Raw genomic sequence first — 21,191 nt, 5'->3', positions numbered from 1 at the left:
TCTTCCCAAATACGTGTGTGTCAGTGTAGTGCTTCTTCCCAAATAGGTGTGTGTCAGTGTAGTGCTTCTTCCCAAATAGGTGTGCGTCAGTGTAGTGCATCTTCCCAAATAGGTGTGAGTCAGTGTAGTGCTGGTTCCCAAATAGGTGTGAGTCAGTGTAGTGCTTCCTTTCAATTAGGAGTGTTTCTGTGTAGTGCTTCTTCCCAAATAGGTGTGTGTCTGTGTAGTGCTTCTTCCCAAATAGGTGTGTGTCAGTGTAGTGCTTCTTCCCAAATAGGTGTGTGTCAGTGTAGTGTTTCTTCCCAAATAGGTGTGTTTCTGTGTGGTGCTTCTTCCCAAATAAGTGTGTGTCAGTGTAGTACTTTATCCCAAGTAAGTGTGTGTCAGTGTAGTGCGTCTTCACAAATACGTGTGTGTCAGTGTAGTGCTTCTTCACAAATACGTGTGTGTCAGTGTAGAGCTTCTTCCCAAATACGTGTGTGTCAGTGTAGTGCTTCATCCCAAATAAGTGTGTGTCTGTGTAGTGCTTCTTTCCAAATAGGTGTGTGTCTGTGAAGTGCTTCTTCACAAATAGGTGTGTGTCTGTGTAGTGATTCTTCCCGAATATATGTGTGTCTGTGTAGTGCTACTTCCCAAATAGGTGTGTGTCTGTGTAGTGAATCTTCCCAAATAAGTGTGTGTCAATGTAGTGCTTCTTCCCAAATGAGTGTGTGTCAGTGTAGTGCTTCTTCCCAAATAAGTGTGTGTAAGTGTTGAGCTTCTTTGCAAATAACTGTGAGTCAGTGTAGTGCTTCTTCACAAATAAGTGTGTGTCAGTGTAGTGCTCCTTCCCAAATAGGTGTGTGTCAGTGTAGTGCTTCTTGCCAAATAGGTGTGTGTCAGTGTAGTCCTTCTTCCCAAATAAGTGTGTGTCCGTGTAGTGCTTCTTACCAAATAGGTGTGTGTCAGTGTAGTGCTTCCTCCTAAATAGGTGTGTGTCTGTGTAGTGCTTCTTCCAAAATAGGTGTGTGTCTGTGTAGTGCTTCTTCCCAAATAGGTGTGAGTCTGTGTCGTGCTTCTTCCCAAATAAGTGTGTGTCAGTGTAGTGCTTCTTACCAAATAACTGTGAGTCAGTGTAGTGCTTCTTCACAAATATGTGTGTGTCAGTGTAGTGCTTCTTCCCAAATAAGTGTGTGTAAGTGTTGAGCTTCTTTGCAAATAACTGTGAGTCAGTGTAGTGCTTCTTCGCAAATAAGTGTGTGTCAGTGTAGTGCTCCTTCCCAAATAGGTGTGTGTCAGTGTAGTACTTCTTGCCAAATAGGTGTGTGTCAGTGTAGTCCTTCTTCCCAAATAAGTGTGTGTCCGAGTAGTGCTTCTTCCCAAATAGGTGTGTGTCAGTGTTGTGCTTCTTCCCAAATAAGTGTGTGTCAGTGTAGTGCTTCTTCCCAAATACATGTGTGTCAGTGTAGTGCTTCTTCCCAAATAGATATGGGTCCGTGTAGTGCTTCTTCCCAAATAGGTGTGTGTCAGTGTAGTGCTTGTCCCCACATAGATGTGTGTCAGTGTAGTACTTGTCCCCAAATAGGTGTGTGTCAGTGTAGTGCTTGTCAGCAAATAGGTGTGTATCAGTGTAGTGCTTCTTCCCAAATAGGTGTGTGTCTGTGTAGTGCTTCTTCCCAAATGGGTGTGTGTCTGTGTAGTGCTTCTTCCCAAATAGGTGTGTGTCAGTGTAGTGCCTCTACCCAAATAAGTGTGAGTCAGTGTAGTGCTTCTTCCCAAATAAGTGTGTGTCAGTGTAGTGCTTCTTTCCAAATAGGTGTGTGTCAGCGTAGTGCTTCTTCCAAAATAGGTGTTTGTCAGTGAAGTGCTTCTTCCCAAATAGGTGTGTGTCAGTGTAGTGCTTCTTGCCAAATAGGTGTGTGTCAGTGTAGTCCTTCATCCCAAATAAGTGTGTGTCCGTGTAGTGCTTCTTACCTAATAGGTGTATGTCAGTGTTGTGCTTCTTCCCAAATAAGTGTGTGTCAGTGTAGTGCTTCTTCCCAAATAAGTGTGTGTCAGTGTAGTGCTTCTTCCCAAATAGATGTGTGTCCGTGTAGTGCTTCTTCTTAAATAGGTGTGTGTCAGTGTAGTGCTTGTCCCCAAATAGGTGTGTGTCAGTGTAGTGCTTGTCCCCAAACAGGTGTGTGTCAGTGTAGTGCTTGTCAGAAAATATGTGTGTGTCAGTGTAGTGCTTCATCCCAAATAGGTGTGTGTCAGTGTAGTGCTTCCTCCCAAATAGTTGTGTGTCAGTGTAGTGCATCTTCCCAAATAAGTGTGTGTAAGTGTAGTGCTTCTTCCCAAATAAGTGTGATTCAGTGTAGTGCTTCTTCCCAAATAAGTGTGATTCAGTGTAGTGCTTCTTCGCAAATAAGTGTGAGTCAGTGTAGTGCTTCTTCCCAAATAAGTGTGTGTCAGTGTAGTGCTTCTTTTCAAATAAGTGTGTGTCTGTGTAGTGCTTCTTCCCAAATAGGTGTGTGTCTGTGTAGTGCTTCCTTCTAAATAGGTGTGTGTCTGTGTAGTGCTTCTTCCCAAATAGGTGTGTGTCTGTGTAGTGCTTCTTCCCAAATAGGTGTGTGTCTGTGTAGTGCTTCTTCCCAAATAGGTGTGAGTCTGTGTCGTGCTTCGTCCCAAATAAGTGTGTGTCAGTGTAGTGCTTCTTCCCAAATAAGTGTGTGTCAGTGTAGTGCTTCTTCCCAAAAAGTGTATGTAAGTGTCGAGCTTCTTCGCAAATAAGTTTGGGTCAGTGTAGTGCTTCTTCCCAAATAAGTGTGTGTCAGTGTAGTGCTTCTTCCCAAATAAGTGTGTCAGTGTAGTGCTTCTTCCAGAATAAGTGTGTGTCAGTGTAGTCCTTCTTCCCAAATAAGTGTGTGTCCGTGTAGTGCTTCTTACCAAATAGGTGTGTGTCAGTGTTGTGCTACATCCCAAATATGTGTGTGTCTGTGAATTGCTTCTTCACAAATAGGTGTGTGTCTGTGAAGTGCTTCTTCCCAAATAGTTGGTGTCAGTGTAGTGCTTGTCCTCAAATAGGTGTGTGTCAGTGTAGTGCTTGTCCCCAAATAGTTGTGTGTCAGTGTAGTGCTTGTTCCCAAATAGGTGTGAGTCAGTGTAGTGCTTCTTTTCAATTAGGAGTGTTTCTGTGTAGTGCTTCTTCCCAAATAGGTGTGTGTCTGTGTAGTGCTTCCTTCTAAATAGGTGTGTGTCTGTGTAGTGCTTCTTCCCAAATAGGTGTGTGTCAGTGTAGTGCTTCTTGCCAAATAGGTGTGTGTCAGTGCAGTCCCTCTTCCCAAATAAGTGTGTGTCCGTGTAGTGCTTCTTACCAAATAGGTGTGTGTCAGTGTAGTGCTTCTTCCCAAATAAGTGTGTGTCAGTGTAGTGCTTCTTCCCAAATAAGTGTGTGTCAGTGTAGTGCTTCTTCCCAAATAGATGTGGGTCCGTGTAGTGCTTCTTCCCAAATAGGTGTGTGTCAGTGTAGTGCTTGTCCCCAAATAGGTGTGTGTCAGTGTAGTGGTTGTCCCCAAACAGGTGTGTGTCAGTGTAGTGCTTATCAGCAAATAGGTGTGTGTCAGTGTAGTGCTTCTTCCCAAATAGGTGTGTGTCTGTGTAGTGCTTCTTCCCAAATGGGTGTGTGTCTGTGTAGTGCTTCTTCCCAAATAGGTGTGTGTCAGTGTAGTGCCTCTACCCAAATAAGTGTGAGTCAGTGTAGTGCTTCTTCCCAAATAAGTGTGTGTCAGTGTAGTGCTTCTTTCCAAATAGGTGTGTGTCAGCGTAGTGCTTCTTCCAAAATAGGTGTGTGTCAGTGAAGTGCTTCTTCCCAAATAGGTGTGTGTCAGTGTAGTGCTTCTTGCCAAATAGGTGTGTGTCAGTGTAGTCCTTCATCCCAAATAAGTGTGTGTCCGTGTAGTGCTTCTTACCTAATAGGTGTATGTCAGTGTTGTGCTTCTTCCCAAATAAGTGTGTGTCAGTGTAGTGCTTCTTCCCAAATAAGTGTGTGTCAGTGTAGTGCTTCTTCCCAAATAGATGTGGGTCCGTGTAGTGCTTCTTCTTAAATAGGTGTGTGTCAGTGTAGTGCTTGTCCCCAAATAGGTGTGTGTCAGTGTAGTGCTTGTCCCCAAACAGGTGTGTGTCAGTGTAGTGCTTGTCAGAAAATATGTGTGTGTCAGTGTAGTGCTTCATCGCAAATAGGTGTGTGTCAGTGTAGTGCTTCCTCCCAAATAGTTGTGTGTCAGTGTAGTGCATCTTCCCAAATAAGTGTGTGTAAGTGTAGTGCTTCTTCCCAAATAAGTGTGATTCAGTGTAGTGCTTCTTCCCAAATAAGTGTGATTCAGTGTAGTGCTTCTTCGCAAATAAGTGTGAGTCAGTGTAGTGCTTCTTCCCAAATAAGTGTGTGTCAGTGTAGTGCTTCTTTTCAAATAAGTGTGTGTCTGTGTAGTGCTTCTTCCCAAATAGGTGTGTGTCTGTGTAGTGCTTCCTTCTAAATAGGTGTGTGTCTGTGTAGTGCTTCTTCCCAAATAGGTGTGTGTCTGTGTAGTGCTTCTTCCCAAATAGGTGTGTGTCTGTGTAGTGCTTCTTCCCAAATAGGTGTGAGTCTGTGTCGTGCTTCTTCCCAAATAAGTGTGTGTCAGTGTAGTGCTTCTTCCCAAATAAGTGTGTGTCAGTGTAGTGCTTCTTCCCAAAAAGTGTATGTAAGTGTCGAGCTTCTTCGCAAATAAGTTTGGGTCAGTGTAGTGCTTCTTCCCAAATAAGTGTGTGTCAGTGTAGTGCTTCTTCCCAAATAAGTGTGTCAGTGTAGTGCTTCTTCCAGAATAAGTGTGTGTCAGTGTAGTCCTTCTTCCCAAATAAGTGTGTGTCAGTGTAGTGCTTGTTCCCAAATAGGTGTGTGTCAGTGTAGTGCTTGTTCCCAAATAGGTGTGAGTCAGTGTAGTGCTTCTTTTCAATTAGGAGTGTTTCTGTGTAGTGCTTCTTCCCAAATAGGTGTGTGTCTGTGTAGTGCTTCCTTCTAAATAGGTGTGTGTCTGTGTAGTGCTTCTTCCCAAATAGGTGTGTGTCAGTGTAGTGCTTCTGGCCAAATAGGTGTGTGTCAGTGCAGTCCCTCTTCCCAAATAAGTGTGTGTCCGTGTAGTGCTTCTTACCAAATAGGTGTGTGTCAGTGTTGTGCTTCTTCCCAAATAAGTGTGTGTCAGTGTAGTGCTTCTTCCCAAATAAGTGTGATTCAGTGTAGTGCTTCTTCCCAGATAAGTGTGATTCAGTGTAGTGCTTCTTCGCAAATAAGTGTGAGTCAGTGTAGTGCTTCTTCCCAAATAAGTGTGTGTCAGTGTAGTGCTTCTGGCCAAATAGGTGTGTGTCAGTGTAGTGCTTCTGGCCAAATAGGTGTGTGTCAGTGCAGTCCCTCTTCCCAAATAAGTGTGTGTCCGTGTAGTGCTTCTTACCAAATAGGTGTGTGTCAGTGTTGTGCTTCTTCCCAAATAAGTGTGTGTCAGTGTAGTGCTTCTTCCCAAATATGTGTGTGTCAGTGTAGTGCTTCTTCCCAAATAGATGTGGGTCCGTGTAGTGCTTCTTCCCAAATAGGTGTGTGTCAGTGTAGTGCTTGTCCCCAAATAGGTGTGTGTCAGTGTAGTGGTTGTCCCCAAACAGGTGTGTGTCAGTGTAGTGCTTATCAGCAAATAGGTGTGTGTCAGTGTAGTGCTTCTTCCCAAATAGGTGTGTGACAGTGTAGTGCTTCCTCCCAAATAGGCATGTGTCAGTGTAGTGCATCTTAACAAATAAGTGTGTGTCAGTGTAGTGCTTCTTCCCAAATAAGTGTGTGTCAGTGTAGTGCTTCTTCCCAAATAAGTGTGATTCAGTGTAGTGCTTCTTCCCAGATAAGTGTGATTCAGTGTAGTGCTTCTTCGCAAATAAGTGTGAGTCAGTGTAGTGCTTCTTCCCAAATAAGTGTGTGTCAGTGTAGTGCTTCTTTTCAAATAAGTGTGTGTCTGTGTAGTGCTTCTTCCCAAATAGGTGTGTGTCTGTGTAGTGTTTCCTCCTAAATAGGTGTGTGTCTGTGTAGTGCTTCTTCCCAAATAGGTGTGTGTCTGTGTAGTGCCTCTTCCCAAATAAGTGTGTCAGTGTAGTGCTTCTTCCCAAATAAGTGTGTGTCAGTGTAGTGCTTCTTCCCAAATAGGTGTGTGTCAGTGTAGTGCTTCTTCCCAAATAAGTGTGTGTCAGTGTAGTGCTTCTTCCCAAACAGGTGTGTGTCTGTGTATTGCTTCCTCCTTAATAGGTGTGTGTCTGTGTAGTGCTTCTTCCCAAATAGGTGTGTGTCTGTGTAGTGCTTCTTCCCAAATAGGTGTGTGTCTGTGTAGTGCTTCTTCCCAAATAGGTGTGTGTCAGTGTAGTGCTTCTTCCCAAATAGGTGTGTGTCAGTGTAGTGCTTCTTCCTAAATACGTGTGTGTCAGTGTAGTGCTTCTTCCCAAATAGGTGTGTGTCAGTGTAGTGCTTCTTCCCAAATAGATGTGGGTCCGTGTAGTGCTTCTTCCCAAATAGGTGTGTGTCAGTGTAGTGCTTGTCCTCAAATAGGTGTGTGTCAGTGTAGTCCTTGTCCCCAAATAGGTGTGTGTCAGTGTAGTGCTTGTCAGCAAATAGGTGTGTATCAGTGTAGTGCTTCTTCCCAAATAGGTGTGTGTCTGTGTAGTGATTCTTCCCAAATGGGTGTGTGTCTGTGTAGTGATTCTTCCCAAATGGGTGTGTGTCTGTGTAGTGCTTCTTCCCAAATAGGTGTGTGTCAGTGTAGTGCCTCTTCCCAAATAAGTGTGTGTCAGTGTAGTGCTTCTTCCCAAATAAGTGTGTGTCAGTGTAGTGCTTCTTCCCAAATAGGTGTGTGTCAGTGTAGTGCTTCTTCCCAAATAAGTGTGATTCAGTGAAGTGCTTCTTCCCAAATAGGTGTGTGTCAGTGTAGTCCTTCTTCCCAAATAAGTGTGTGTCCATGTAGTGCTTCTTACCTAATAGGTGTGTGTCAGTGTCGAGCTTCTTCGCAAATAAGTTTGAGTCAGTGTAGTGCTTCTTCCCAAATAAGTGTGTGTCAGTGTAGTGCTTCTTCCCAAATAAGTGTGTGTCAGTGTAGTGCTTCTTCCAGAATAAGTGTGTGTCAGTGTAGTGCTTCTTCCCAAATAAGTGTGTGTCAGTGTAGTGTTTCTTCCCAAAGAAGTGTGTGTCAGTGTAGTGCTTCTTCCCAAATATATGTGTGTCAGTGTAGTGCATCTCCCCAAATAAGTTTGTGTCAGTGTAGCGCTTCTTCCCAAATAAGTGTGTGTCAGTGTAGTGCTTCTTCCCAAATAGATGTGGGTCCGTGTAGTGCTTCTTCCAAAATAGGTGTGTGTCAGTGTAGTGCGTGTCCCCAAATAGGTGTGTGTCAGTGTAGTGCTTGTCCCCAAATAGGTGTGTGTCAGTGTACTGCTTGTCAGCAAATAGGTGGGTGTCAGTGTAGTGCTTCTTCCCAAATAGGTGTGTGTCAGTGTAGTGCTTCTTCCCAAATAGGTGTGTGTCAGTGTAGTGCTTCTTACCATATAAGTGTGTGTCAGTGTAGTGCTTCTTCCCAAATAAGTGTGTTTCAGTGTAGTGCTTCTTCCCAAATAAGTGTGAATCAGTGTAGTGCTTCTTCCCAAATAAGTGTGATTCAGTGTAGTGCTTCTTCGCAAATAATGTGTGAGTCAGTGTAGTGCTTCTTCCCAAATAAGTGTGTGTCAGTGTAGTGCTTCTTCCCAAACAGGTGTGTGTCTGTGTATTGCTTCCTCCTTAATAGGTGTGTGTCTGTGTAGTGCTTCTTCCCAAATAGGTGTGTGTCTGTGTAGTGCTTCTTCCCAAATAGGTGTGTGTCTGTGTAGTGCTTCTTCCCAAATAGGTGTGTGTCAGTGTAGTGCTTCTTCCCAAATAGGTGTGTGTCAGTGTAGTGCTTCTTCCCAAATAAGTGTGTGTCAGTGTAGTGCTTCTTCCCAAATAGGTGTGTGTCAGTGTAGTGTTTCTTCCCAAATAGGTGTGTGTCAGTGTAGTGCATCTTCCCAAATAGGTGTGTGTCAGTGTAGTGCTTGTTACCAAATTGGTGTGAGTCAGTGTAGTGCTTCCTTTCAATTAGGAGTGTTTCTGTGTAGTGCTTCTTACCAAATAGGTGTGTGTCTGTGTAGTGCTTCTTCCCAAATAGGTGTGTATCAGTGTAGTGCTTCTTCCCAAATAGGTGTGTGTCTGTGTGGTGCTTCTTCCCAAATAAGTGTGTGTCAGTGTAGTACTTTATCCCAAATAAGTGTGTGTCAGTGTAGTGCATCTTCACAAATACGTGTGTGTCAGTGTAGTGCTTCTTCACAAATACGTGTGTGTCAGTGTAGAGCTTCTTCCCAAATACGTGTGTGTCAGTGTAGTGCTTCATCCCAAATAAGTGTGTGTCTGTGTAGTGCTTCTTCCCAAATAGGTGTGTGTCTGTGTAGTGCTTCTTCCCAAATAGGTGTGTGTCTGTGTAGTGCTTCTTCCCAAATAGGTGTGTGTCAGTGTAGTGCTTCTTCCCAAATAGGTGTGTGTCAGTGTAGTGCATCTTCCCAAATAGGTGTGTGTCAGTGTAGTGCTTGTTCCCAAATAGGTGTGAGTCAGTGTAGTGCTTCCTTTCAATTAGGAGTGTTTCTGTGTAGTGCTTCTTCCCAAATAGGTGTGTGTCTGTGTAGTGCTTCTTCCCAAATAGGTGTGTGTCTGTGTAGTGCTTCTTCCCAAATAGGTGTGTGTCAGTGTAGTGCTTCTTCCCAAATAGGTGTGTGTCAGTGTAGTGCATCTTCCCAAATAGGTGTGTGTCAGTGTAGTGCTTGTTCCCAAATAGGTGTGAGTCAGTGTAGTGCTTCCTTTCAATTAGGAGTGTTTCTGTGTAGTGCTTCTTCCCAAATAGGTGTGTGTCTGTGTAGTGCTTCTTCCCAAATAGGTGTGAGTCAGTGTAGTGCTTCCTTTCAATTAGGAGTGTTTCTGTGTAGTGCTTCTTCCCAAATAGGTGTGTGTCTGTGTAGTGCTTCTTCCCAAATAGGTGTGTGTCAGTGTAGTGCTTCTTCCCAAATAAGTGTGTTTCAGTGTAGTGCTTCTTCCCAAATAAGTGTGATTCAGTGTAGTGCTTCTTCCCAAATAAGTGTGATTCAGTGTAGTGCTTCTTCGCAGATAAGTGTGTGTCAGTGTAGTGCTTCTTCCCAAATAAGTGTGTGTCAGTGTAGTGCTTCTTCCCAAACAGGTGTGTGTCTGTGTATTGCTTCCTCCCTAATAGGTGTGTGTCTGTGTAGTGCTTCTTCCCAAATAGGTGTGTGTCTGTGTAGTGCTTCTTCCCAAATAGGTGTGTGTCTGTGTAGTGCTTCTTCCCAAATAGGTGTGTGTCTGTGTAGTGCTTCTTCCCAAATAGGTGTGTGTCAGTGTAGTGCTTCTTCCCAAATAGGTGTGTGTCAGTGTAGTGCTTCTTCCCAAATACGTGTGTGTCAGTGTAGTGCTTCTTCCCAAATACGTGTGTGTCAGTGTAGTGCTTCTTCCCAAATAGGTGTGTGTCAGTGTAGTGCTTCTTCCCAAATAGGTGTGTGTCAGTGTAGTGCTTCTTCCCAAATACGTGTGTGTCAGTGTAGTGCTTCTTCCCAAATAGGTGTGTGTCAGTGTAGTGCTTCTTCCCAAATAGGTGTGTGTCAGTGTAGTGCATCTTCCCAAATAGGTGTGTGTCAGTGTAGTGCTTGTTCCCAAATAGGTGTGAGTCAGTGTAGTGCTTCCTTTCAATTAGGAGTGTTTCTGTGTAGTGCTTCTTCCCAAATAGGTGTGTGTCTGTGTAGTGCTTCTTCCCAAATAGGTGTGTGTCAGTGTAGTGCTTCTTCCCAAATAGGTGTGTGTCAGTGTAGTGTTTCTTCCCAAATAGGTGTGTGTCTGTGTGGTGCTTCTTCCCAAATAAGTGTGTGTCAGTGTAGTACTTTATCCCAAATAAGTGTGTGTCAGTGTAGTGCATCTTCACAAATACGTGTGTGTCAGTGTAGTGCTTCTTCACAAATACGTGTGTGTCAGTGTAGAGCTTCTTCCCAAATACGTGTGTGTCAGTGTAGTGCTTCATCCCAAATAAGTGTGTGTCTGCGTAGTGCTTCTTCCCAAATAGGTGTGTGTCTGTGTAGTGCTTCTTCCCAAATAGGTGTGTGTCTGTGTAGTGCTTCTTCCCAATTAGGTGTGTGTCTGTGTAGTGCTTCTTCCCAAATAGGTGTGTGTCTGTGTAGTGCTTCTTCCCAAATAGGTGTGTGTCTGTGAAGTGCTTCTTCACAAATAGGTGTGTGTCTGTGTAGTGATTCTTCCCGAATATGTGTGTGTCTGTGTAGTGCTACTTCCCAAATAGGTGTGTGTCTGTGTAGTGAATCTTCCCAAATAAGTGTGTGTCAATGTAGTGCTTCTTCCCAAATGAGTGTGTGTCAGTGCAGTGCTTCTTCCCAAATAAGTGTGTGTAAGTGTTGAGCTTCTTTGCAAATAACTGTGAGTCAGTGTAGTGCTTCTTCACAAATAAGTGTGTGTCAGTGTAGTGCTCCTTCCCAAATAGGTGTGTGTCAGTGTAGTGCTTCTTGCCAAATAGGTGTGTGTCAGTGTAGTCCTTCTTCCCAAATAAGTGTGTGTCCGTGTAGTGCTTCTTACCAAATAGGTGTGTGTCAGTGTAGTGCTTCCTCCTAAATAGGTGTGTGTCTGTGTAGTGCTTCTTCCCAAATAGGTGTGTGTCTGTGTAGTGCTTCTTCCCAAATAGGTGTGTGTCAGTGTAGTGCTTCTTCCCAAATAGGTGTGTGTCAGTGTAGTGTTTCTTCCCAAATAGGTGTGTGTCTGTGTGGTGCTTCTTCCCAAATAAGTGTGTGTCAGTGTAGTACTTTATCCCAAATAAGTGTGTGTCAGTGTAGTGCATCTTCACAAATACGTGTGTGTCAGTGTAGTGCTTCTTCACAAATACGTGTGTGTCAGTGTAGAGCTTCTTCCCAAATACGTGTGTGTCAGTGTAGTGCTTCATCCCAAATAAGTGTGTGTCTGTGTAGTGCTTCTTCCCAAATAGGTGTGTGTCAGTGTAGTGCTTCTTCCCAAATAAGTGTGTTTCAATGTAGTGCTTCTTCCCAAATAAGTGTGATTCAGTGTAGTGCTTCTTCCCAAATAAGTGTGATTCAGTGTAGTGCTTCTTCGCAGATAAGTGTGAGTCAGTGTAGTGCTTCTTCCCAAATAAGTGTGTGTCAGTGTAGTGCTTCTTCCCAAACAGGTGTGTGTCTGTGTATTGCTTCCTCCCTAATAGGTGTGTGTCTGTGTAGTGCTTCTTCCCAAATAGGTGTGTGTCTGTGTAGTGCTTCTTCCCAAATAGGTGTGTGTCTGTGTAGTGCTTCTTCCCAAATAGGTGTGTGTCAGTGTAGTGCTTCTTCCCAAATAGGTGTGTGTCAGTGTAGTGCTTCTTCCCAAATACGTGTGTGTCAGTGTAGTGCTTCTTCCCAAATAGGTGTGTGTCAGTGTAGTGCTTCTTCCCAAATAGGTGTGTGTCAGTGTAGTGCTTCTTCCCAAATACGTGTGTGTCAGTGTAGTGCTTCTTCCCAAATAGGTGTGTGTCAGTGTAGTGCTTCTTCCCAAATAGGTGTGTGTCAGTGTAGTGCATCTTCCCAAATAGGTGTGTGTCAGTGTAGTGCTTGTTCCCAAATAGGTGTGAGTCAGTGTAGTGCTTCCTTTCAATTAGGAGTGTTTCTGTGTAGTGCTTCTTCCCAAATAGGTGTGTGTCTGTGTAGTGCTTCTTCTCAAATAGGTGTGTGTCAGTGTAGTGCTTCTTACCAAATAGGTGTGTGTCTGTGTGGTGCTTCTTCCCAAATAAGTGTGTGTCAGTGTAGTACTTTATCCCAAATAAGTGTGTGTCAGTGTAGTGCATCTTCACAAATACGTGTGTGTCAGTGTAGTGCTTCTTCACAAATACGTGTGTGTCAGTGTAGAGCTTCTTCCCAAATACGTGTGTGTCAGTGTAGTGCTTCATCCCAAATAAGTGTGTGTCTGTGTAGTGCTTCTTCCCAAATAGGTGTGTGTCTGTGTAGTGCTTCTTCCCAAATAGGTGTGTGTCTGTGTAGTGCTTCTTCCCAAATAGGTGTGTGTCAGTGTAGTGCTTCTTCCCAAATACGTGTGTGTCAGTGTAGTGCATCTTCCCAAATAGGTGTGTGTCAGTGTAGTGCTTGTTCCCAATTAGGTGTGAGTCAGTGTAGTGCTTCCTTTCAATTAGGAGTGTTTCTGTGTAGTGCTTCTTCCCAAATAGGTGTGTGTCTGTGTAGTGCTTCTTCCCAAATAGGTGTGTGTCAGTGTAGTGCATCTTCCCAAATAGGTGTGTGTCAGTGTAGTGCTTGTTCCCAAATAGGTGTGAGTCAGTGTAGTGCTTCCTTTCAATTAGGAGTGTTTCTGTGTAGTGCTTCTTCCCCAATAGGTGTGTGTCTGTGTAGTGCTTCTTCCCAAATAGGTGTGTGTCAGTGTAGTGCTTCTTCCCAAATAGGTGTGAGTCTGTGTCGTGCTTCTTCCCAAATAAGTGTGTGTCAGTGTAGTGCTTCTTCCCAAATAAGTGTGTGTCAGTGTAGTGCTTCTTCCCAAAAAGTGTATGTAAGTGTCGAGCTTCTTCGCAAATAAATTTGGGTCAGTGTAGTGCTTCTTCCCAAATAAGTGTGTGTCAGTGTAGTGCTTCTTCCCAAATAAGTGTGTCAGTGTAGTGCTTCTTCATGAATAAGTGTGTGTCAGTGTAGTCCTTCTTCCCAAATAAGTGTGTGTCCGTGTAGTGCTTCTTACCAAATAGGTGTGTGTCAGTGTTGTGCTACATCCCAAATATGTGTGTGTCTGTGAATTGCTTCTTCACAAATAGGTGTGTGTCTGTGAAGTGCTTCTTCCCAAATAGTTGGTGTCAGTGTAGTGCTTGTCCTCAAATAGGTGTGTGTCAGTGTAGTGCTTGTCCCCAAATAGTTGTGTGTCAGTGTAGTGCTTGTTCCCAAATAGGTGTGAGTCAGTGTAGTGCTTCTTTTCAATTAGGAGTGTTTCTGTGTAGTGCTTCTTCCCAAATAGGTGTGTGTCTGTGTAGTGCTTCCTTCTAAATAGGTGTGTGTCTGTGTAGTGCTTCTTCCCAAATAGGTGTGTGTCAGTGTAGTGCTTCTTGCCAAATAGGTGTGTGTCAGTGCAGTCCCTCTTCCCAAATAAGTGTGTGTCCGTGTAGTGCTTCTTACCAAATAGGTGTGTGTCAGTGTTGTGCTTCTTCCCAAATAAGTGTGTGTCAGTGTAGTGCTTCTTCCCAAATAAGTGTGTGTCAGTGTAGTGCTTCTTCCCAAATAGATGTGGGTCCGTGTAGTGCTTCTTCCCAAATAGGTGTGTGTCAGTGTAGTGCTTGTCCCCAAATAGGTGTGTGTCAGTGTAGTGGTTGTCCCCAAACAGGTGTGTGTCAGTGTAGTGCTTATCAGCAAATAGGTGTGTGTCAGTGTAGTGCTTCTTCCCAAATAGGTGTGTGTCTGTGTAGTGCTTCTTCCCAAATGGGTGTGTGTCTGTGTAGTGCTTCTTCCCAAATTGGTGTGTGTCAGTGTAGTGCCTCTACCCAAATAAGTGTGAGTCAGTGTAGTGCTTCTTCCCAAATAAGTGTGTGTCAGTGTAGTGCTTCTTTCCAAATAGGTGTGTGTCAGCGTAGTGCTTCTTCCAAAGTAGGTGTGTGTCAGTGAAGTGCTTCTTCCCAAATAGGTGTGTGTCAGTGTAGTGCTTCTTGCCAAATAGGTGTGTGTCAGTGTAGTCCTTCATCCCAAATAAGTGTGTGTCCGTGTAGTGCTTCTTACCTAATAGGTGTATGTCAGTGTTGTGCTTCTTCCCAAATAAGTGTGTGTCAGTGTAGTGCTTCTTCCCAAATAAGTGTGTGTCAGTGTAGTGCTTCTTCCCAAATAGATGTGGGTCCGTGTAGTGCTTCTTCTTAAATAGGTGTGTGTCAGTGTAGTGCTTGTCCCCAAATTGGTGTGTGTCAGTGTAGTGCTTGTCCCCAAACAGGTGTGTGTCAGTGTAGTGCTTGTCAGAAAATATGTGTGTGTCAGTGTAGTGCTTCATCCCAAATAGGTGTGTGTCAGTGTAGTGCTTCCTCCCAAATAGTTGTGTGTCAGTGTAGTGCATCTTCCCAAATAAGTGTGTGTAAGTGTAGTGCTTCTTCCCAAATAAGTGTGATTCAGTGTAGTGCTTCTTCCCAAATAAGTGTGATTCAGTGTAGTGCTTCTTCGCAAATAAGTGTGAGTCAGTGTAGTGCTTCTTCCCAAATAAGTGTGTGTCAGTGTAGTGCTTCTTTTCAAATAAGTGTGTGTCTGTGTAGTGCTTCTTCCCAAATAGGTGTGTGTCTGTGTAGTGCTTCCTTCTAAATAGGTGCGTGTCTGTGTAGTGCTTCTTCCCAAATAGGTGTGTGTCTGTGTAGTGCTTCTTCCCAAATAGGTGTGTGTCTGTGTAGTGCTTCTTCCCAAATAGGTGTGAGTCTGTGTCGTGCTTCTTCCCAAATAAGTGTGTGTCAGTGTAGTGCTTCTTCCCAAATAAGTGTGTGTCAGTGTAGTGCTTCTTCCCAAAAAGTGTATGTAAGTGTAAAGCTTCTTCGCAAATAAGTTTGGGTCAGTGTAGTGCTTCTTCCCAAATAAGTGTGTGTCAGTGTAGTGCTTCTTCCCAAATAAGTGTGTCAGTGTAGTGCTTCTTCCAGAATAAGTGTGTGTCAGTGTAGTCCTTCTTCCCAAATAAGTGTGTGTCAGTGTAGTGCTTGTTCCCAAATAGGTGTGTGTCAGTGTAGTGCTTGTTCCCAAATAGGTGTGAGTCAGTGTAGTGCTTCTTTTCAAATAGGAGTGTTTCTGTGTAGTGCTTCTTCCCAAATAGGTGTGTGTCTGTGTAGTGCTTCCTTCTAAATAGGTGTGTGTCTGTGTAGTGCTTCTTCCCAAATAGGTGTGTGTCAGTGTAGTGCTTCTGGCCAAATAGGTGTGTGTCAGTGCAGTCCCTCTTCCCAAATAAGTGTGTGTCCGTGTAGTGCTTCTTACCAAATAGGTGTGTGTCAGTGTTGTGCTTCTTCCCAAATAAGTGTGTGTCAGTGTAGTGCTTCTTCCCAAATAAGTGTGATTAAGTGGAGTGCTTCTTCCCAGATAAGTGTGATTCAGTGTAGTGCTTCTTCGCAAATAAGTGTGAGTCAGTGTAGTGCTTCTTCCCAAATAAGTGTGTGTCAGTGTAGTGCTTCTGGCCAAATAGGTGTGTGTCAGTGTAGTGCTTCTGGCCAAATAGGTGTGTGTCAGTGCAGTCCCTCTTCCCAAATAAGTGTGTGTCCGTGTAGTGCTTCTTACCAAATAGGTGTGTGTCAGTGTTGTGCTTCTTCCCTAATAAGTGTGTGTCAGTGTAGTGCTTCTTCCCAAATATGTGTGTGTCAGTGTAGTGCTTCTTCCCAAATAGGTGTGGGTCCGTGTAGTGCTTCTTCCCAAATAGGTGTGTGTCAGTGTAGTGCTTGTCCCCAAATAGGTGTGTGTCAGTGTAGTGGTTGTCCCCAAACAGGTGTGTGTCAGTGTAGTGCTTATCAGCAAATAGGTGTGTGTCAGTGTAGTGCTTCTTCCCAAATAGGTGTGTGACAGTGTAGTGCTTCCTCCCAAATAGGTGTGTGTCAGTGTAGTGCATCTTAACAAATAAGTGTGTGTCAGTGTAGTGCTTCTTCCCAAATAAGTGTGTGTCAGTGTAGTGCTTCTTCCCAAATAAGTGTGATTCAGTGTAGTGCTTCTTCCCAGATAAGTGTGATTCAGTGTAGTGCTTCTTCGCAAATAAGTGTGAGTCAGTGTAGTGCTTCTTCCCAAATAAGTGTGTGTCAGTGTAGTGCTTCTTTTCAAATAAGTGTGTGTCTGTGTAGTGCTTCTTCCCAAATAGGTGTGTGTCTGTGTAGTGCTTCCTCCTAAATAGGTGTGTGTCTGTGTAGTGCTTCTTCCCAAATAGGTGTGTGTCTGTGTAGTGCCTCTTCCCAAATAAGTGTGTCAGTTTAGTGCTTCTTCCCAAATAAGTGTGTGTCAGTGTAGTGCTTCTTCCCAAATAGGTGTGTGTCAGTGTAGTGCTTCTTCCCAAATAAGTGTGTGTCAGTGTAGTGCTTCTTCCCAAACAGGTGTGTGTCTGTGTATTGCTTCCTCCTTAATAGGTGTGTGTCTGTGTAGTGCTTCTTCCCAAATAGGTGTGTGTCTGTGTAGTGCTTCTTCCCAAATAGGTGTGTGTCTGTGTAGTGCTTCTTCCCAAATAGGTGTGTGTCAGTGTAGTGCTTCTTCCCAAATAGGTGTGTGTCAGTGTAGTGCTTCTTCCTAAATACGTGTGTGTCAGTGTAGTGCTTCTTCCCAAATAGGTGTGTGTCAGTGTAGTGCTTCTTCCCAAATAGATGTGGGTCCGTGTAGTGCTTCTTCCCAAATAGGTGTGTGTCAGTGTAGTGCTTGTCCTCAAATAGGTGTGTGTCAGTGTAGTCCTTGTCCCCAAATAGGTGTGTGTCAGTGTAGTGCTTGTCAGCAAATAGGTGTGTATCAGTGTAGTGCTTCTTCCCAAATAGGTGTGTGTCTGTGTAGTGATTCTTCCCAAATGGGTGTGTGTCTGTGTAGTGCTTCTTCCCAAATAGGTGTGTGTCAGTGTAGTGCCTCTTCCCAAATAAGTGTGTGTCAGTGTAGTGCTTCTTCCCAAATAAGTGTGTGTCAGTGTAGTGCTTCTTCCCAAATAGGTGTGTGTCAGTGTAGTGCTTCTTCCCAAATAAGTGTGATTCAGTGAAGTGCTTCTTCCCAAATAGGTGTGTGTCAGTGTAGTCCTTCTTCCCAAATAAGTGTGTGTCCATGTAGTGCTTCTTACCTAATAGGTGTGTGTCAGTGTCGAGCTTCTTCGCAAATAAGTTTGAGTCAGTGTAGTGCTTCTTCCCAAATAAGTGTGTGTCAGTGTAGTGCTTCTTCCCAAATAAGTGTGTGTCAGTGTAGTGCTTCTTCCAGAATAAGTGTGTGTCAGTGTAGTGCTTCTTCCCAAATAAGTGCGTGTCAGTGTAGTGTTTCTTCCCAAAGAAGTGTGTGTCAGTGTAGTGCTTCTTCCCAAATATATGTGTGTCAGTGTAGTGCATCTCCCCAAATAAGTTTGTGTCAGTGTAGCGCTTCTTCCCAAATAAGTGTGTGTCAGTGTAGTGCTTCTTCCCAAATAGATGTGGGTCCGTGTAGTGCTTCTTCCAAAATAGGTGTGTGTCAGTGTAGTGCGTGTCCCCAAATAGGTGTGTGTCAGTGTAGTGCTTGTCCCCAAATAGGTGTGTGTCAGTGTACTGCTTGTCAGCAAATAGGTGTGTGTCAGTGTAGTGCTTCTTCCCAAATAGGTGTGTGTCAGTGTAGTGCTTCTTCCCAAATAGGTGTGTGTCAGTGTAGTGCTTCTTACCATATAAGTGTGTGTCAGTGTAGTGCTTCTTCCCAAATAAGTGTGTTTCAGTGTAGTGCTTCTTCCCAAATAAGTGTGAATCAGTGTAGTGCTTCTTCGCAAATAAGTGTGATTCAGTGTAGTGCTTCTTCGCAAATAATGTGTGAGTCAGTGTAGTGCTGCTTCCCAAATAAGTGTGTGTCAGTGTAGTGCTTCTTCCCAAACAGGTGTGTGTCTGTGTATTGCTTCCTCCTTAATAGGTGTGTGTCTGTGTAGTGCTTCTTCCCAAATAGGTGTGTGTCTGTGTAGTGCTTCTTCCCAAATAGGTGTGTGTCTGTGTAGTGCTTCTTCCCAAATAGGTGTGTGTCAGTGTAGTGCTTCTTCCCAAATAGGTGTGTGTCAGTGTAGTGCTTCTTCCCAAATAAGTGTGTGTCAGTGTAGTGCTTCTTCCCAAATAGGTGTGTGTCAGTGTAGTGTTTCTTCCCAAATAGGTGTGTGTCAGTGTAGTGCATCTTCCCAAATAGGTGTGTGTCAGTGTAGTGCTTGTTACCAAATTGGTGTGAGTCAGTGTAGTGCTTCCTTTCAATTAGGAGTGTTTCTGTGTAGTGCTTCTTACCAAATAGGTGTGTGTCTGTGTAGTGCTTCTTCCCAAATAGGTGTGTATCAGTGTAGTGCTTCTTCCCAAATAGGTGTGTGTCTGTGTGGTGCTTCTTCCCAAATAAGTGTGTGTCAGTGTAGTACTTTATCCCAAATAAGTGTGTGTCAGTGTAGTGCATCTTCACAAATACGTGTGTGTCAGTGTAGTGCTTCTTCACAAATACGTGTGTGTCAGTGTAGAGCTTCTTCCCAAATACGTGTGTGTCAGTGTAGTGCTTCATCCCAAATAAGTGTGTGTCTGTGTAGTGCTTCTTCCCAAATAGGTGTGTGTCTGTGTAGTGCTTCTTCCCAAATAGGTGTGTGTCTGTGTAGTGCTTCTTCCCAAATAGGTGTGTGTCAGTGTAGTGCTTCTTCCCAAATAGGTGTGTGTCAGTGTAGTGCATCTTCCCAAATAGGTGTGTGTCAGTGTAGTGCTTGTTCCCAAATAGGTGTGAGTCAGTGTAGTGCTTCCTTTCAATTAGGAGTGTTTCTGTGTAGTGCTTCTTCCCAAATAGGTGTGTGTCTGTGTAGTGCTTCTTCTCAAATAGGTGTGTGTCAGTGTAGTGCTTCTTACCAAATAGGTGTGTGTCTGTGTGGTGCTTCTTCCCAAATAAGTGTGTGTCAGTGTAGTACTTTATCCCAAATAAGTGTGTGTCAGTGTAGTGCATCTTCACAAATACGTGTGTGTCAGTGTAGTGCTTCTTCACAAATACGTGTGTGTCAGTGTAGAGCTTCTTCCCAAATACGTGTGTGTCAGTGTAGTGCTTCATCCCAAATAAGTGTGTGTCTGTGTAGTGCTTCTTCCCAAATAGGTGTGTGTCTGTGTAGTGCTTCTTCCCAAATAGGTGTGTGTCTGTGTAGTGCTTCTTCCCAAATAGGTGTGTGTCAGTGTAGTGCTTCTTCCCAAATAGGTGTGTGTCAGTGTAGTGCATCTTCCCAAATAGGTGTGTGTCAGTGTAGTGCTTGTTCCCAAATAGGTGTGAGTCAGTGTAGTGCTTCCTTTCAATTAGGAGTGTTTCTGTGTAGTGCTTCTTCCCAAATTGGTGTGTGTCTGTGTAGTGCTTCTTCCCAAATAGGTGTGAGTCAGTGTAGTGCTTCCTTTCAATTAGGAGTGTTTCTGTGTAGTGCTTCTTCCCAAATAGGTGTGTGTCTGTGTAGTGCTTCTTCCCAAATAGGTGTGTGTCAGTGTAGTGCTTCTTCCCAAATAAGTGTGTTTCAGTGTAGTGCTTCTTCCCAAATAAGTGTGATTCAGTGTAGTGCTTCTTCCCAAATAAGTGTGATTCAGTGTAGTGCTTCTTCGCAGATAAGTGTGAGTCAGTGTAGTGCTTCTTCCCAAATAAGTGTGTGTCAGTGTAGTGCTTCTTCCCAAACAGGTGTGTGTCTGTGTATTGCTTCCTCCCTAATAGGTGTGTGTCTGTGTAGTGCTTCTTCCCAAATAGGTGTGTGTCTGTGTAGTGCTTCTTCCCAAATAGGTGTGTGTCTGTGTAGTGCTTCTTCCCAAATAGGTGTGTGTCAGTGTAGTGCTTCTTCCCAAATAGGTGTGTGTCAGTGTAGTGCTTCTTCCCAAATACGTGTGTGTCAGTGTAGTGCTTCTTCCCAAATAGGTGTGTGTCAGTGTAGTGCTTCTTCCCAAATAGGTGTGTGTCAGTGTAGTGCTTCTTCCCAAATACGTGTGTGTCAGTGTAGTGCTTCTTCCCAAATAGGTGTGTGTCAGTGTAGTGCTTCTTCCCAAATAGGTGTGTGTCAGTGTAGTGCATCTTCCCAAATAGGTGTGTGTCAGTGTAGTGCTTGTTCCCAAATAGGTGTGAGTCAGTGTAGTGCTTCCTTTCAATTAGGAGTGTTTCTGTGTAGTGCTTCTTCCCAAATAGGTGTGTGTCTGTGTAGTGCTTCTTCCCAAATAGGTGTGTGTCAGTGTAGTGCTTCTTCCCAAATAGGTGTGTGTCAGTGTAGTGTTTCTTCCCAAATAGGTGTGTGTCTGTGTGGTGCTTCTTCCCAAATAAGTGTGTGTCAGTGTAGTACTTTATCCCAAATAAGTGTGTGTCAGTGTAGTGCATCTTCACAAATACGTGTGTGTCAGTGTAGTGCTTCTTCACAAATACGTGTGTGTCAGTGTAGAGCTTCTTCCCAAATACGTGTGTGTCAGTGTAGTGCTTCATCCCAAATAAGTGTGTGTCTGTGTAGTGCTTCTTCCCAAATAGGTGTGTGTCTGTGTAGTGCTTCTTCCCAAATAGGTGTGTGTCTGTGTAGTGCTTCTTCCCAATTAGGTGTGTGTCTGTGTAGTGCTTCTTCCCAAATAGGTGTGTGTCTGTGTAGTGCTTCTTCCCAAATAGGTGTGTGTCTGTGAAGTGCTTCTTCACAAATAGGTGTGTGTCTGTGTAGTGATTCTTCCCGAATATGTGTGTGTCTGTGTAGTGCTACTTCCCAAATAGGTGTGTGTCTGTGTAGTGAATCTTCCCAAATAAGTGTGTGTCAATGTAGTGCTTCTTCCCAAATGAGTGTGTGTCAGTGTAGTGCTTCTTCCCAAATAAGTGTGTGTAAGTGTTGAGCTTCTTTGCAAATAACTGTGAGTCAGTGTAGTGCTTCTTCACAAATAAGTGTGTGTCAGTGTAGTGCTCCTTCCCAAATAGGTGTGTGTCAGTGTAGTGCTTCTTGCCAAATAGGTGTGTGTCAGTGTAGTCCTTCTTCCCAAATAAGTGTGTGTCCGTGTAGTGCTTCTTACCAAATAGGTGTGTGTCAGTGTAGTGCTTCCTCCTAAATAGGTGTGTGTCTGTGTAGTGCTTCTTCCCAAATAGGTGTGTGTCTGTGTAGTGCTTCTTCCCAAATAGGTGTGTGTCAGTGTAGTGCTTCTTCCCAAATAGGTGTGTGTCAGTGTAGTGTTTCTTCCCAAATAGGTGTGTGTCTGTGTGGTGCTTCTTCCCAAATATGTGTGTGTCAGTGTAGTACTTTATCCCAAATAAGTGTGTGTCAGTGTAGTGCATCTTCACAAATACGAGTGTGTCAGTGTAGTGCTTCTTCACAAATACGTGTGTGTCAGTGTAGAGCTTCTTCCCAAATACGTGTGTGTCAGTGTAGTGCTTCATCCCAAATAAGTGTGTGTCTGTGTAGTGCTTCTTCCCAAATAGGTGTGTGTCAGTGTAGTGCTTCTTCCAAAATAAGTGTGTTT

The 21,191-nt window shown here is 43.9% G+C and overlaps 1 protein-coding gene across 1 annotated transcript; it reads left to right on the top strand.

Annotated features, from left to right (window-relative positions):
- The first annotated feature begins 3,635 nt into the window (after positions 1-3,635).
- On the top strand, positions 3,636-20,457 carry LOC126301742 (uncharacterized). Its single transcript, XM_049991713.1, has 6 exons — positions 3,636-3,639; positions 4,891-4,923; positions 12,216-12,347; positions 13,004-13,069; positions 19,171-19,896; positions 20,441-20,457. The coding sequence occupies exons 1-6, from the start codon at positions 3,636-3,638 to the stop codon at positions 20,455-20,457; spliced, it is 978 nt and encodes a 325-aa protein (XP_049847670.1).
- The last annotated feature ends 734 nt before the right edge of the window (positions 20,458-21,191 follow it).

The sequence above is a fragment of the Schistocerca gregaria genome, unplaced genomic scaffold, assembly GCF_023897955.1.
Source record: "Schistocerca gregaria isolate iqSchGreg1 unplaced genomic scaffold, iqSchGreg1.2 ptg000097l, whole genome shotgun sequence".
NCBI classification, from domain to species: domain Eukaryota; kingdom Metazoa; phylum Arthropoda; class Insecta; order Orthoptera; family Acrididae; genus Schistocerca; species Schistocerca gregaria.
The sequence above is the reverse complement of the archived record's forward strand: the minus strand, read 5'-3'. Positions and strand labels throughout refer to the sequence as shown.

What these genes read in the sequence shown, in the direction of transcription:
- LOC126301742 (XM_049991713.1), top strand. An exon ending in TAGTGCTTGTTCCCAAATAG is followed by an intron (nt 4,924 to 12,215) that starts GTGTGAGTCAGT and finishes GTTCCCAATTAG; the next exon opens with GTGTGAGTCAGTGTAGTGCT. An exon ending in TAGTGCATCTTCCCAAATAG is followed by an intron (nt 12,348 to 13,003) that starts GTGTGTGTCAGT and finishes GTTCCCAAATAG; the next exon opens with GTGTGAGTCAGTGTAGTGCT.